Consider the following 17155-nt stretch of genomic DNA (forward strand, 5'->3'; position numbering starts at 1 on the left):
AAAAAAAAAATGGGACTTAAATAACCTTTAATAAACTTCTATACACATACACACACACACGCACGCATGCACACACATACCCCTCAAATTCTTACTCTGGGAAAGAGTTTCATGACACAATTCATTTAGGGATCAGGAACACCTAAGCTGAATTATTGCTTGTTATCTTAATTGTAGCATTTTATTTTCTCTATTCAGCCTATTTTTTTCTATAGGTTTTATTTGATGAGGCAGTAGGTACATGTCATGTCCTTTTTAAGTCAATGTTTACACTTCTTTTGGAGGAGGCGTGATTTGTACTCCAATGGCTCTGCAGGTCCTAGTCCAGTGGTAATGAACTTACAGCACCTGTGCTGCAGTGGGCTTTCAGTACCCTGAAAACTCTAAAAGGTTTGCCATCACTGTTAAGTCTCTCATTTCTGCCACTCCAAAGCCCAGTGCTCTACTGAAAGGATTTTCTGCTCAAAGATACAGTGGTCCTCTTTCCTCAGACACATGTAAACTAGCAAGGTGTCTCTAAAACAGCAGCTTCCCTCAAACTTAGCTGCCAACACCAAGGCTCTGAAGCTGGAAGCACAATGGTCCCGTCTTCCATCTTCAGTTTTACCAGAAGGTGTTCAGCACTGAGTTCCAATGGAGCTGTATTTTAGTCACTTTCTTATCGCTAGGATACAATACCTGACACTCACAACTTAAAGGAGTGGAGATTTATTTTAGCTCATGGTTTCACTTCAGGGTCAGCTGGCTCTAAGGCAGAAAATGCATAGCAGAGAAGAATAGCTGAGGAAAAATTACTCATATCATGAAGGCCAGGAAGCAGAGAGCAAAGGTAGGAGAAAGGAAGGGAGATACAGCCTTCCAGGCCACGTGCTAGTGAGCAAACTCTTCCAACAGGCTCTACTTCCTAACAGCACATTCAGATGTGGATTCATGTGTGAATTAACCCACTGAGGAATAAACTGCCCCCATGATCTGATCACTGTCCACACTTGAGAACTGAGAAGGACATTTTAGCTCTAAATCACAGCAGGCTCACAGTGCAGTGGACAGAGCCTTACCTCACACTCAGCCACACCGATTTCTGCCCTTACTGGAGAGACTTTGCAGAGATTTTTACTAAAATGGCAACTGCCACACCACTCCATAGATGATTATGCTTGCTCTTCTGAACACTCGGGGTTCATAGAAGATATCCTACACCAGTGGTAGCAAACCTATTGCATATATGTTATCTTTTTTTCAGACAAAAGATCAGTTGTGTTTTTCTAAACTAAAACCTCAGTATTCAGGTTTAACTGCAATGTTGGCACTTTGTGATAAAAAAGTGGGTTGGGGTTGCAGATCACACTAAACTCTAAAAAGATTGGACATCACTTTTAGACCATAATGTCTTGAGTCAGGAGACAGGATATCAGATTTTCCAGAATGAAAAAAATAAATCATCACTGTTTCCAAATGCCCAAGTTAAACAAAAACATCCTTTGCTGGGCTTGGTACCACACACCTGAAGTCCCCTCATTCAGGGGGCTAAGATAAAAAGATCAGAACAAAAAGTGGAGACTTATGTGAGCAATTTTGGGAGTGAGACTCCATCTCAAAAAAGAGGGACAAGGAAAAGGAGGACAGAAGGGACGAGGGAAAAGGAATGAGAAGGAACAGAAACAAACCCCCCAAACTCCACCCTGGATATAACTCACACTTTATATAACTATATATTGGTGTTGGTTTTCTCAATCCTAATGCTAACCAATACCTCCAATATACTACTGTATAGTTATTCCTGAACAGAGACAAGCGTGGGCTGAGGATCCTCAATAACCAGATGTTAAAAGCAGGCATCTTATTCAGGTCAGGCAAGATTTCAAAAGAGATAATGAACCAATTTTTATTTTCTCAATCTTTTCTGTGCATTTTAATTTTTATTTCTGTAGTTTCAGCAAGGGAGACAAGAATTTTACATAAAGAAGTTTATTCAGTCATTAGCCACAGCAATTAGAAAAGAGAAGGAAATAAAAGAAATAAAGATAGGAAAGGAAGAAGTTAAACTGTCATTATTTGCTGACGATATGATACTTCACACAGAAGACCCAAAAAACCCCGCCAGAAGACTTCTAGACTTAATTGACAGATTCAGTAGAGTAGCTGGAGAGAAGGTCAACACTCAAAAAATAATAGCCTTCTTATACACAAATAGCAGACTCACTAAGAGAGAAATTAGGGAAACAATTCCATTTACAATAGCATCCAAAAAAATGAAACTTCTAGGAATCAATCTAACAAAGGAAGCAAAAGACCTCTACACTGAAAACTACAGCACTCTGAAAAAGGAGATCAAGGAGGATATAAGAAAATGGAAAGACAACCCTTGTTCCTGGGCAGGAAGAACCAATATAGTGAAAATGGCCATATTTCCAAAACTACTATATAGATTTAATGCAAAGCTGATTGAAATTCCAACAATATACTTCACAGAACTAGAGAAAACAATCCAAGACTTCATTTGGAATCAAAAGAAACCTAGACTAGCAAAAGCAATTCTAGGCAACAGAGACATGGCTGGGGGTATCACAAGCCCCAACTTGAAACTATACTACAAAGCTACTGTGATAAAAACAGCATGGTACCAGCAAAGAAACAGACCCAAGGATCAGTGGAATAGATTAAAAGATGCAGAAACAACTCCAGACATACTCAGCCACCTCATCTTTGACAAAGGAGCCAACCACCCTTACTGGAGGAAAGATAGCCTATTTAATAAATGGTGTTGGAAAAACTGGATTTCAACCTGCCAAACATTAAAAGTAGACCCGTACCTATCACCATGCAGTAAACTAAGACTGAAATGGATTAAAGATCTAAATATTAAGACATTAACACTAAAGTTGCTGGAAGATAAGTTAGATAGAACTCTTGAAGACAATGGCATAGGAAAAGATTTTATGAACAAAACCTCAGTAGCACAGGAACTAGCACAAAGAATCAACAACTGGGATCTCATCTCATTAAAAAGCTTCTACACTACAAGAGAAACCACCAACAGAGCTAACAGACAACTTACAATGTGGGAAAAAAATTTTAGCAGCCGTACTTTAGACAAAGGACTACTATCTAGAATATATAAAGAGCTGGAAAATATCAGACCCCCCAAATTCAAAGACCCAATTCAAAAATGGGCATCTGAAATGAACAGACCCTTCTCAAACAAAGAAGTAAAAGCAGCAAATAAATACATGAAAAAAATATTCAACACCCCTGGTCATTCGAGAGATGCAGATGAAAGCAACACTGAGATTCCACCTCATCCCAGAAAGAATGGCTGCTATCAAGAAATCAACCAATAACAAATGCTGGCAGGGGTGTGGGGAGAATGGAACCCTTCTCCATTGTTGGTGGGAGTGCAGGCTGCTGCAACCACTGTGTAAATCAGTAAAGAGCTACTTCAAAGAACTAGGGCTAGATGTCCCATTTGACCCAGCTATTCCACTGCTGGGGATCTTCCCAAAAGAATTAAAAGAATCATACCACAGCAATATATGTACACCCATGTTTATAGCGGCACAGTTTGTAATAGCTAAAGCTTGGAAACAGCCCAAGTGCCTGTCAACTGGAAACTGGATAAAGAAGATGTGTTTTTTTTTTTTTAATAAAATGCAGTACTACTCAGCCATAAAGAATGAGAAACTAGAGACGTTTATATCTAAATGGATGCATACTGAGGCCATACTCTTAAGTGAAATTAATAGGACACACATGTGTAAATACCAAGTAGTTTTTCTACTCTGAGAAACTGAAAGTGAAACTAAGGATTAAAACAAATAATTAATAATTTGAAAGTAGGGGTGGCGGGAGGGGAAGGAGACAGGAAAGAAGGGAAAGGAAAAATTATGAGAAAGAAAAAAATGGAAACGAAATCTATGTAAATAGGGAAGGATGGAGGGGGTGAAGGGCACACAGGTAATGGTGAAAAAATAAGAACCAAGATACATCATGTACAGGTACAAGCACCCAGTGATAAATGTAAACGTATTGTATACCTAAAATGTACCAATAAAAGAATTTAAGGGAAAAAAAAGTTTATTCAGTATTACAGTTTGCAACCTTCACGTGACTACACAATTTTTCAAAAGCTAATGGAATCCCAATTAACATATTAAACTTGAAATTCTGAAGTATGAGGTAAAACTTGCTTACTGAGCCTCAGATTTCTTAATAGTAAATAGTTCAAGGTACCTTCAGGCATTTAACCATTATAACAAATGTATTTATGAAAGAGCACATAGCAAAGTTCATATGTCTTTCCATTATGAAAGTATAATCCCAAATTACATTCATATTTCAAACGCTCTGATTCCTCAAAACCTGCAGACTCTAGAGTCAAGCTCAATAACCACCTGTGCAGTTTTTGGCCTAAATTTGCACCCCAAACTAATTATCAGGTCTTTAGAAATGTGAACTGAACTGGATATGTTTAACTAAAGTTTTCCATTATAAAATCTCCTTTGCAAGGTAATTTCTACTAGTGACGAATGTCACAGAGACCTCCTCAGGTATCATGAGTAAGTCTCACTGAAATAAAGGACCAGCCTCTGGTAGCAGTCGCACTCCCAGTAGGAAGGAACATGAATTTGGATACACTACTCCATCAGAATGAGTAGAAACACAACTGATATCTTAGTCACAACCACTTATGCAAAAGGCCAACATGCAATGCCAATACACAAAGCAAATGCAATCACACACACACACACACGCACGCAGGCACGCGCACACGTTTAATAACAGCTCTACCTCTAAAGAGTTGGCATTAGGACTGATCCTTCTTCTAGAAATCAGCAGGCACTTTTGGTGCCTACAATTTACAGTGTCAACTATGTGTTCCACCAAGTCTGACTTCACCACATTGGATTTTCAGATAGAAAAGCAAATTTCTATCCCTTAGAAGCAACACCAATCCAGACCAACTTGTTTAGAGCTTTGAAACCATGTAAGGCTATCCCACATGGGTCCTACCTGCTGTAGACTCCCCCAGAGTATAACTGCTGCACTTCCTGACAGATCCCCAAATTTTTTTATTTTCCACGCCAATGATATTCACCTATGACTAAAATAAATCCCAATTGGTCAGCTCTTCTCTGGGAAATTCTGCCCCAATGAATGGCTTTTTGGTACCTAAAACTCTGTAAGAGGGAAAACTCTCAAATTAATTTTGATCATCCATTCATTCATTTTGAGAAGCAGTGTTCTTTAGAAAAGCTTATATAACCTAAAAATGACTTCTATTACATTTCAGGCTATTTCCTCTGGTTCAGTTCTTACAAGAGAAAAAGGACAGACTGATGGACTAAATGGAGATTTAGAAATCCAATTGGAGCCAAATCTGAGAGTTCTTTGAACTATCATCAACTTTTCATCATTACTGCTCTATTTTTAAAACATCTTTGCTTTTTCTGTGTTTTAAATTGCAAAATAATACATTTTTAAAATATTCCTTGTGGTTTAGAAGTTAAATATATTGAAAGAAAATCGGGTTCACTCAATGCTCTTGGAAGGGTTAAGTTTTCAAAAATTGCTTCCTAGAGAGATATAATTTGGCAGGTAAGCTTAGCAGCATGTGACTTCCTTGTGTTCCTCAATTAGAGAACAATGCACACACAGAAAAGGACTTATGCAACCTTGGTTTTGATTTCCCTACCCCCAAATCAAAGTAAGAGGAAAAACAGTCTACCGTGGTCTTATTAGTAACATCTGAAACTTTTTAATATAATGTCTAGGTGCTCACATCACAGAACTTAGTAGGTCTAGGCAGGTCAAAGATAACGCTAGGGAGGTCAGAATGACATGCAGTATTTTGTGCAACAAGTAACTTGCTCTTATCTTCCTTGGTTTTTAAAAACTCCTTTGGGAATTAAGGAGAGTGTTCAAATCTGGCATAACAAAAAATGCAATTTCCAGGCATGGTGGAACGTGCCTGTAATCCTAGCACTCGGGAGGCTGAGGCAGGAGGATTGCTGAGTTTGAGACCAGACTGGACTACATAGTAAGTTCAAGGCCAACCTGAACTACATAGCAAGACCCTGTCTCAAAAAACAAACAAACAAACAAACAAAAAAACCTCATCATTCGCAAGGGTAATTGCCAGCTTATTATCTTCTAAGTCAGTATTATGGTTTAGATCTAAAATGTGCCCCCAAAGTCTCACATGTTGAGAGGTGGGGCTTTCAGGAGTGACTGGATCATGAGGACACCATACTTATCCACTGATGCCTTCATTGCTGAATATGCTCTGGGGAGGTCAGCCCTGGTCAGAAGAGGCAGGTCGTGGAATGACCTGGAGGACTGTATTCTGGTCCCTGGCTCCTTCTCATTCCTGGCTGCAATGGGTTAAGCACCTTTTTTCTGCCAGGCCTTCTGCCATGCCATTTCTGCTTTGGAGCTGTCCTACCATGGACCAAACTCTCTGAAAACATGGGCCCAAATCAATCTCTCTTTAAGTTGTGTATGTCTGGTATTTTGTCCCAGTGACAGGAAAGCTAATACAGTCAGTATGTATCTATGCTTAAAAACATAATCTGGGAAATAAGTTAAATTCTGATTAAAAAGCTTTCTTTTGACAGAATAGAAACACATCACAAAAGTTGAGGTTTCATAACCAAGAAAGAGAAAAAAAAGCAGTTTGATTTTAAAAACTACACCTTCTTCTCTTAAAAGTACATAATTGTACTCTCAGAGTAAAAAGATCAGTTGCTTTCAATGGATTCTCAGGGAAAAAATCATACTGGAGTAACATCTTCCCATAATTACAGGAAAGCTGTGTATTAAGGTCCTTGCTTAGGAAGTACCAATTCCTAATAAGATGCAAACTTAATTTCTTGTCAAGAGACATAAAGACTAAATTCACACCTCCTACTGCCTGCTTTTATTTATAGCTCTTCAGATCATAACTCCCTTCAATAAGTGGCACTAAAGGACAAATCATCAATTTAGAAATGCTCCTCAAGACTCACTCTCATCTCAAGGTCCCCTTCCATTTCAGATAGTAAGATTCAGTTACTTTATCTGGTAAAAGGCAAAGAAGGCAGGGAAAAAGTGACTGTGAGATGTAAAGGCATCTACCATGATAGGAAAGCAATATTCACCTATTCTTGGAGGAAACTTTTCAATATCTACTATGGCTGTTAAACACTTGTATCATAAAATCAATGATCTCAAAACAGAAAGCATCTGTCTGGGTGGACACAGGATTAACCATACCTCTACAAATGCATCTAACTCCTCTCTTTAAATGTCTTCACAGAGCTGAAAGTTATAGATTGATAGACTCTAAAACAAAATTACATTCAGACTACTATGTTCTTCCCTTAGAGACTCCTACAACATCGTATTTCTCTTGTGTTATCCATAAATTTAAAGAATCATGCAACTCAAAAAAGGAGACTGAGAAATCTTCTAATCCCAATCCCTCGTTTTCCAGAGTCATTGGTTTAGGGCTTCATAATAGCACATAGGATACCAGGAATATTACAAATGAAAAGTATTATGACATTATTCCAGTTACCAACCTCTGCTTTCTTTCTTACTGGAAATAGTATACCCACTTGATTGGATAGTATATTTAGCCATCAACATTAGAGATGAGAAAATGCTTCTTACTTTAAAGCCCTTAAATAAACAAAAAATATTTTTGTTATTTCCTTCTTTATAATTTGCAAATTCTCAATATATTTGCCTTTCAAATATATTACCTAAACTGAAAATAACCGTGATTTCAAATACCATTAGTACCAGACGGTTAACCATTAAGACCAAAAGTTACTCAAATTATAGGCACACCATCCTAGCATTCTTTTATGATCATGAATATGGAAACTCTCAGAGCTTCACAAAATTGAAAGAAGAACTTTGAGAAGAGAGAATGGAAAAGTGAGATCAAGTCAGAGAGAAAGGGAATCAAAAATGAGAGCCTACAGCTTGGTATTCAGGTCAGAAATAAATTGGTTTCTTGCCTGACAGAGTAAGAAGACTGCTTATGAATACCCCTTTGGGAGGGCAGGTAGGCCTGGGAAAGAGGAGGTAGTAAGACTAAAATTTCTCTCCACTGTGAATAACTACTTTTCTCACATAATGGAGGAAGGAATCTTCATCCAAATTTGGTTACTTTCAAACTTTCCCTCTTTTTATCCACCTTTGAACTGAGTACTTTTATCCCATTTCTTGTTTGCCTTCATAGGTCATTTCTACGGCCAAAGTCAGGCTGACCAAATTAATCGCGTAGTTCCTTCCTCCATCTTCTGACCTGCAGTTCTTTCTCTTCATGCACAATCTTTATCTCAAGCAAAGAAAGCAGGATGTATAGGGCCCAGGGATTTAGCTCAGTGGTGCCATGCCTGCCTCCCAAGCACAAGGTCCTGAGTTCGATCCCAGGTACAAAAGAAAAGAAAAGAAAAGAATGTACAGAGGAAACCAAGAAAACAATGGGGATAGAGAGATCTGAGTCTAAACCCTGGCTCTATCTCTCACTGCTAGATGACCTCTGATAAAGCACCGTATTTCTCGGAGCCCCAGTTTCCACATCTGTAAATTAACCATGATAATTACCTACCAGGCAGGGTTGTAGTATGAATTACAGGTTATAGCATCCAAAGATGCCTCAATGAATGCCTGTAGCAAAATTACTGTAACCTGGATACAAGTATAGATAAATATTAGTAATTACTGTTACAACTCCAACCTGAGATTTTAGAATGCATGTGCACCTCTGCAAATACTTCCCTGAGTGTCAGATTTGAGAGCATTTCACTGGATTCCTCAAGTCTATACTGAAACTTATTACTCCATGTGTTTCTCCATAGTAATATCTGTCATTACTCAGTAAGCTGAACTCTGACTCCAAGCTGCCAATTACATCTTCTTGGTGCTTTTGATCTTTCTAATTTCTTAACTAAAAATCATCACCCAAAATATACACTTGTTGCCTTATGAAAGTGATTTCCAAATCAGCCTGACCATTATCAAATAGAAAGCTTCTTAATCTACAAACTTCATTAGATTCTAGAGAGGAGCCAGGAATTTGTGTTTAGATAGACTCATGATATAATTTTAATGGTTTGTGAGCTTGTAGAACTACTATATTGTATGAGCTCAGACTTTTCCCTCTGAAAAGAAACATCTGCAATCTAGAAATTACCCACTCCATTTCTAATTAGTAACACCTGCTCTGTGAACCCAAATTCCTTCCTCAGCTTCCTTCAACAGATAGTCAATCCCACCCAATAGTCTCACCCAAAACAAAACACATCCAAGATACAGGTAAACTCCAAAGGCACTAAAGCCTCCATATTACTGCAGAAAATTTGTTATAAACCACTTTGCTTTTTATTATTAATCCATCTCATGTGGGAATTTCCACAAGCAGAAAGGCTCTCCAAATGCCAAGAGCTGTAATTGCTTGTGTATCACTGAAACTTAATTATTAACAAGCCAGAAAGCCACTCTCCAAGACTTTTCTTTCATCGGCAGATCACAAAGATAATCCTGAGTTATGGCTTTAAGAGAAAAACTGAGGGACCGAAAGTCAACTCCTTTCTTTGCCCACGCTCCCTCACATGCCACAATACTTGAGCTTCATGGAAAATACCAATTTTTTTTCAAGGCACAGCTGGCACACACAATCATTTCTAGCACCTCAGAACCATGAACTGAGCACAGTATGTTGCCAAATGTCCCTATTCCATCTGTCGTAATTATGATGCCCTCTCTGCACAAGCCATACTGATGATTATGAAGATTTCAGTTGGCCGTAACCACCAGTCGTACCAGCATGGAGCTTTGCTGCACAGAGAACATCTGACTGAAAGGGCATCACCATAAAGTTTCAAATCCTAATAAAAACCACTCAGTCTGAGGTCGAGCAGCCACTTTTGCCTCCCACCAAGGATATCTTCTCCACCTGTTCAGAAGATCCGCAGAGCAATGGGCACCTGAGGAAGGCCATAGAAAAGAACAAACTCAAGCTTCCTCACCTGTCTGAGTCCCTTCGGCATTTTCTTTCTCTTCCCGAGGTGCTGGCAGAGATTGCGGTCATTTTCTCGATCTGAACTGTAGTGGTGTGGATGGCTGAGCCTGCTCTTCTTTGAATGAAAAGACAAGCCGTTGGTAAGTGCTTCTCGTTTCTTCTTACTCAGGGGAGTCTGGCCTTTCTCCACACGTTCCTGAGGCTTAAGTGCTACATCTTTCTGTAGAAGAAAAGTAAAGAGAAGTGGTTACACAGGTATCTAGGGTCACACCCAAAATACAAGCTAAACAGTACTAGTAAAAAGTGGGGGAGAGAGAAAAATGGGATATAATACCTAAAACTATGAACCATGGTGCTTAATTTATCTGAATCCTTAAGGCCACCACAAATAAACCCTATCTCTTCTTATTGGGCAGAAAACTAAAAAAGGACAAAGTAACTGTCCATTAAGAGTGATTTCACTGGTGCCTGGGATAGTGGCTTTGCATTTGATTTGGTGTGGGATTCCAGCACATGACATTCCCACAGGAAGCTCAATACACTTACTTTCCACATTGTCACATCAATTACTGTACCCCAAAAAAGTACTAAGTGAATGCTGGATTCAAAAGAAATTGCAGAAGACTGAACATATCAGAGCCAGGTGGATGTAAGCCAGCAAGAAACTGTCAATTAGTATGATTAAAATGTTTCCTTAATGCATTTATACTTTTACCACACTTTATTCTGAGCATCCTTAATTTCCACTTTCTTTGCAAAATGTAATGACAATACTAACTCCAACCAACAGCAAGAACTTTCATTTATCCTTGTATGTGGGTGGAAATGGGGGATGGATAGAAGATGGGTAATCAATTTCCTAGAATGGAGATGCACACCTGTAGAAATTCTAGAGCAGATTGTCAGTCCACAAGACCCGGTACAGTTGTGTGCCTGCAGGCAGCTCAGGACACAATGAGATATCAAAAGGCCTGAGTTCAGCCCAGACCCTAAGAGTCTTCGTTAGGAGACCTGGAGTAAGTCATTGCAACCCTGAGCCTATGTGCAAAATGGATTCACAAAACATCAAATAACTTGATGTGTCATTTGAACCCTAAGAAATGCTGTACATGCTAAATACTAAAATGAAAACGATTTGGTCCTCAATCATTTATAAATGAATGGATATGATCCTTCTCAAACAGAAAATGCTCCTCACTCTCAGTTTCTGCCATCAGAATGGCACATTTAAAAATAAAATAAACCAAAATTAAAATTACCCATTACCTACTTATCTTTCTGCAAATACTCCTTTCTCTTTCCTCCCTTCCATAGCCAGTATTTCCAAGGCAGTTATGTCCTATGCTACTTCCCCAACATTCACCACCTGACATATACAGTGCTCCTCCACATCACTCTTCAAATCAGTCATGCCTGTTAGCTGGACACTCAGGCCCTTGCAAATGCCTGAGCATCTGTGATGCCTCCAAATTCACATACTGAAATTTTTACCCCCCTTCAAGATGATACAACAAGGAGGGGACTTTGGGAATGATCTGATTATGAGGGGAAGCCCTTATGAATGAGATCAGTGTCCTTACAAAAGAAACCTAAACAGTTTGCTTGTGCCTTCCACAACGTAAAGAATAGCTAAGTGGCACCATCTATGAGTAACCAGCCTAACTAGATGCTGACTCCACTGGCCCATTGATCTTAGACTTGCTAGCCTCCAACACTGTGAGAAATAAATGTTTCTCTTTTTATAAGCAACCCAATTTACAGTATTTTGTTTTAACAACCTGAATGGGCTCAGACACGCTTTTACACTCTTTAGCCTTACCTTCCACATTCTTCCCTTTCCTATTAGAATGACTCTTAGAAGTGCTGCTGACTCAGGGAGTGTTTCATGCAAAACACTCTGTTCTCAGGCCTTTACTCAACAAATATTGTGCTAAATATAATGCCAAGAATAAACTTAGTACTCACCTATACAGGTGCTGGGAAGACAAATGTGTGAAAAAAAACTTCCTAACCTTAGAGGTCCTAGGATTTAGGGGACAAGTGCTAATCACATCATTCAAATATATAGGAACTGCAAACCAACTGCACTGCTCTAAAAGAAAAAGGGTGCTAAAACTGGGGGAAATAATGTACACCACAGTAGAGTGTTAGGGCTGAAGAGATGACTGTTATTTGATCTAGATCTGAAAGGCTGAGCCAAGAGAACAGCTTGTGCATAGGCCTTGTGCAGCTGGTAGTGCAATCCCTCAAAAGAAAGTGAAAGAAGGAAAAGATTAAGCAGCTAATATCAATAAACCCTAATGTTTTATATAAAAATTTTTCATATAAGTCAGGCAAATAATAGATGATCAATATATGCTCGCTAAATACATAAAGCTGAAAACTAGCTAAGACACCAAAACCTATAAAGCGAAGTAATGATAAAATACAGTAGTGATTTTTAAAATATTTTAAATTGCCACCAATAAATAGCAAAGCAAGCTAGAAAAGCTGATAATGGCAGGAAACCAATGCACTTAGCAGGCACTGCAGGCATACAAAAAGGATCATAGAAATAGTAAGAAATCCCAAAGGGGAGAAAGACCTATCCTTGGACCAAGAAAATATCAAAGATAACAGACCTAAGAATATTAAAGAAGTTCTATAGAATATAAACTCAATTCAAGAGCCAAGGAAGAGATAGTGTTTTCAGCAAACGGCACTAGAATACCTGGTATCCATATATAAAAAATTAACCTCAACCCTTTATTTGCATACATAAAAATAATTTGAAGGGATCTATGAACCTAAATAAGAAAGCCTAAAAGTATAAAACTTTAAGAAGAAATTATAAGGGAAAATATTTATGAATACAGGGTAGGCAAGAACTACCTAGTATACAAAAGACATGATGTATAAAAGAAAAAAAAATGATAAATGAGATTCCATCAAAATTTAGAGCTTTAAATGACATCATTAAAATGAAAAGTAGTCCTTAAACAGACCATATTTACAATACATATAACCTATGACCAGAATATATAAAGAATTCTTAGAGCTCATTAATAGACAACCCAATTAAAAAGTAGACATAAGATGATAAATAGCCAGTATGCGTGGTTCTGGATCTAACTTCTAGCTGCTACCACTGCAAATGATTTTCCCTCTGCTATGAGTGCAAGTTCTGAGGCAATGAGGATGTGATGAGAAGTGCAGAAGGGGACAAACTGAGATTAAGGCAAGTACAAAGGCCACTGATTTCAAGGCCTTAGACTTTTGCATCCTATGCCTAACACTTGGTAAAGGTTGAACAAATGTCGGCTGAATTGAATTCTTTTGTCCTCTGTCCACTACTTTGAGTGGCTATGTCATATACCTGCTCAGCTAAAAATGTTCTGTGTTTAATCCACATTTAAATAAAATAGTCAGCTATCATGAAAAGACACTCAGGAATAATGGCAATGCTGGCAGAAGAAACCAGGTGAGTTCCATCTGAGCCATTTCTATATAATGATTAAATTGCCCTACTTTCTAAGAGTAATACCAAAGCTATAAGGTAAAAGAAAACCCTTGCTTTGTCCTACAACCCACCTACTGTTGCACCCCATGTACATGCAAAGTGTCAGATTAATAAACCACTGATATTTAATATCAACTGTGCTTTTTAAAAAATTTGGTCTCTAAAGACAAATCTTTCATACTGAAGGTGCCTCCAAAGTATATTTAAAATTATGTGCAATTCCATACAAATGTGAATTAATATTTATGAGAATATGTTATAATATTTCCAAATCCATTTTATTTTCACGTAGCATATTAATCAAGGCATTCTCCCTGTACTGCAGAATAGCTACACAGAACAAATGGACCCCATGCAGTGACATTAGCTTGTAAGAGACCTGCTTAAGTCTTAGCAACAGCAGTACAATCATTTTAGCTCCAATTAATATGAAGATTTTTCACAGGGGTGGGGGTCGGAGTGGATCAGAGGGTGTATAGAGGTGGTGACTTAGAGGTATGAGAAAACAGAGACTTGGAAAAGTTTTAATTATATAAAAAGTTTATATTTGCAGAGTAGAGATTATCTTAATATTTTAAAAGCTGTATCTTTATGAATTTCTATATATTCCCTTTGTCATAAACCTGAATAAACCAGGCCACTGTTTGTTCATTCCCATTATAAACATTTATTGACTATTTACTGTGGATGAAGTAATCATTTAACTTTTCATGGATAGTCTTGGAGGAAAAAAATGACTGAAATGCCTAATTATAAACAATAAGAATCAAAGACAAAAAGACTCATTATAAATTAATCACCTTATCAACATTCAGAACAGTTCCAAAATGATACACACATGTGTATGTGTACACATATACATATATACATATACATAACACCAACCTAGTAGTGGTAACTAACTTAATAATATCGTTAAAGAAACTGTGCCATTCTCTATAGTACTACTGCTATAATATGATAAGAAAAGTTATGTGGTTTATAAAATAACCTTTTTGGATCAATGAATAGCAATTTACAAAGGCCTATTATTTCATTATTCTACCATGATATAGGTAGGCTAGTGGTTCCCAAAGGAAACTGTTCATCAGAAGTACCTGAAGAGCTTTTTTTTTTTTGAGACAGGGTCTTGCTATGTAGCCCAGGGTGGGCTTGAACTTCTATGCATCTTCCAATCTCAGCCTCCCGAGTGCTGGGATTAAAGATATGTGCACACCTGGCTACTTGGAGGACTTTTTGAAAATAGGATGACTATACCCCATATTCTGAAAGGGAAGCATTTACCAAATGAATGGAGGGTGGCAGAACATGCTACCAGAATATGTACCACTTGGTGTAAGGATTGCCTTAAACTGAAGCCCTTGAAAAACAGCGGATACAGTTAAGGACACTGCCTTACAGCCACCATGAGAAAAGAAACATTATCAACTGAGATGCTGAGAAGAGAAAATTCCCCTGTGAAAGATGCTCTCTCCCTACAGCAAGAGAGAAGAAACTTTCTTATTATCAGAAATGGGGTGACATGCCTAGAAAAAATGTGTACAAACAGATCTTGTTAAAATAACTCTTAGCTACCTTTCTTCACACATTTTAATTTACTTTCCCACAACTCTCACTTCTAAATAAGCATTTTGGTTTTACTGCTTTTGGGGGGTTTTATTGGGGGCTCTCATACATATGTAAAAATGTATGTTTTTCTCTTTTTATTGTATTTCATGTCAATTTAATTCCTCCTTCCTACCCAGGGACCATAAGTGGGTGGAGATGAAAACCTGCCTTACTATACAAGCATTGGGAGAGAAAGGGTTTGATGGAAGAAGGGTAAGAAAAACATCTAGAAAAACTTCATGGTGACATTTAGTTGATAATCTAAGAAGAAGCAGGAAAGAAAGCCAATCAGCCACCAACTGAAGACTGCCTGAATGGTTAAATATATATATATATTTGCTAGCAATAGAGGGTTAAGTGTAAACGCCTTTCACAACAGATGGCGATAGGTTTCCTGAATAGCTGAAGTTCTGTAATTTTTAGGTCACTGAGATGGGGGGCAGGGTCATAGCAGCACAGTCACTGAGAGACTCAAAGACTGACACACCAAAGCAATTCCCTTCACACCTGCCATCTGCCATCTTCCAAACAGGTGATCTTGCTCTTGACTTTCCCTTCTCTCAAATTACAATCTTTCACCAAAGGCTTCCTCCACACTCTTAAATTTCAAAATGAGATGGCTGAGTGTTGTGCAAACTAAGGGAGAGCAACAAATTGCAGATGAAACACTGTGTAGGCTGCAGGGCTCCATTTGCTGATTACAGATAAAGACAGAGACAATAGAAAATGAGGACACAATTTGCCTGCCATACATGAAATGAGTTTTAGAAAGAGTCTCCTTCTGATTTTTCCAACCAAATTAATATGAGAGATGCCATCACTTACAAAGCATCTGTGCTATGTGTGCCTGCATATGCCTGTGCGTCCATGCGTGTGTGTGTGTGTGTGTGTGTGCGTTTGTGAGAGAGAGAGAGACAGAGAGAGACACAGCTTAAACAGAACATCATTTATTAGTTATTCGATCTTAAGGACTTACAAAGAAAATAAAAAGCCAGGGAAAAAAGAAAAAGTGCTATGCCTGTTGACCTCAAATGACAGTAAAGATTGTATGCTGTCATTTTAGTCTGTCAAGTCCTTGGTTGCTTTATTGTACAGAATTTGTACCATTTTTGATAGTTTCTACAAACACTGGTTCCATCAGTGCCTCAGTGCAAAAAAAGTGTAACTGTCTACTATGATAAGAAGTGAAAACTTAGAAAACATACAGCTTTGTTACAACCCAAATCTACACTAGCGCCCCACTTTGGACTTTTGGGCAAACTGACTTATGAACAGACTTGTAAGACCTAAACTTATTAACAAGTGGAGAAGACTATGTACAGGAATTTATAAAACATCCAGTATGGTACTGAAAAATTAATCTCAAATATTCATATCTTTTAAAAAACCAATATACCTACTATATGTCATATACTTTGGCCTTTCTAATAAATATCTAAATGGATTTCCAAACTGAGGCAGTTCAATAGGGATAGCAGACAAATCAATGAACTACTTTAGTTAAATGGGTTAGGTAAGGAGCAAATAGGATGCTTCGTGCTGCCATCTTTCACACCAAATTAAAACTGCATCCCTGCATTAGCATAAAGATAGAAACAGAGATCAAGGGGACAGAACAGTATCCAGAAAGAGACCCCACACATAGGCAGACTCTTGATTTGAAGCAAATGCAATTCTGTGGAACAACAGCCATTTTAATAAATGGTGATGGAACAAGTAACCATATGCAAACTAAGTTCATTTTAATCCATACTTCAAACTAAATAGAACAATTAATACTGAACATAATATGACCGAAATGTAAAACCCAAAACTATAAAACTTTAAGGAGAAAAATCTTGTAACCTTGGGTGGGGGAAAGATTTCTTAAATATTATACCCTAAACACAATCCATAGAGAACTGACAAATTATCCTTCATCAAAAATTAAAGCTTCTCTTCAAAAGAAACAAAAAATGAAGGCAAGCCATATTACAGAAAAAAAATTTTACAAGTTGTTTTTCTGACAAACATCGGTATAGTGGATATATTAAAAA

General features: G+C 37.9%; 1 protein-coding gene across 5 annotated transcripts in view; it reads right to left on the reverse strand.

The window, feature by feature from the left end:
* The window catches only part of Auts2 (activator of transcription and developmental regulator AUTS2), a 1122451-nt gene that overhangs the window by 837045 nt on the left and 268251 nt on the right, over positions 1–17155 (reverse strand). For all 5 annotated transcript variants that reach the window (XM_087195769.1, XM_087195767.1, XM_087195768.1 and 2 more), the window contains exon 2: positions 10020–10232. In XM_087195769.1, coding sequence (XP_087051895.1) covers positions 10020–10232 — 213 coding nt within the window. The remainder of the gene's footprint in view (positions 1–10019; positions 10233–17155) is intronic.

This window comes from Heterocephalus glaber, unplaced genomic scaffold, assembly GCF_053883595.1.
Source record: "Heterocephalus glaber isolate CG9 unplaced genomic scaffold, H.glaber_assembly_v1.0 deba00001610, whole genome shotgun sequence".
Taxonomy (NCBI): Eukaryota; Metazoa; Chordata; class Mammalia; order Rodentia; family Bathyergidae; genus Heterocephalus; species Heterocephalus glaber.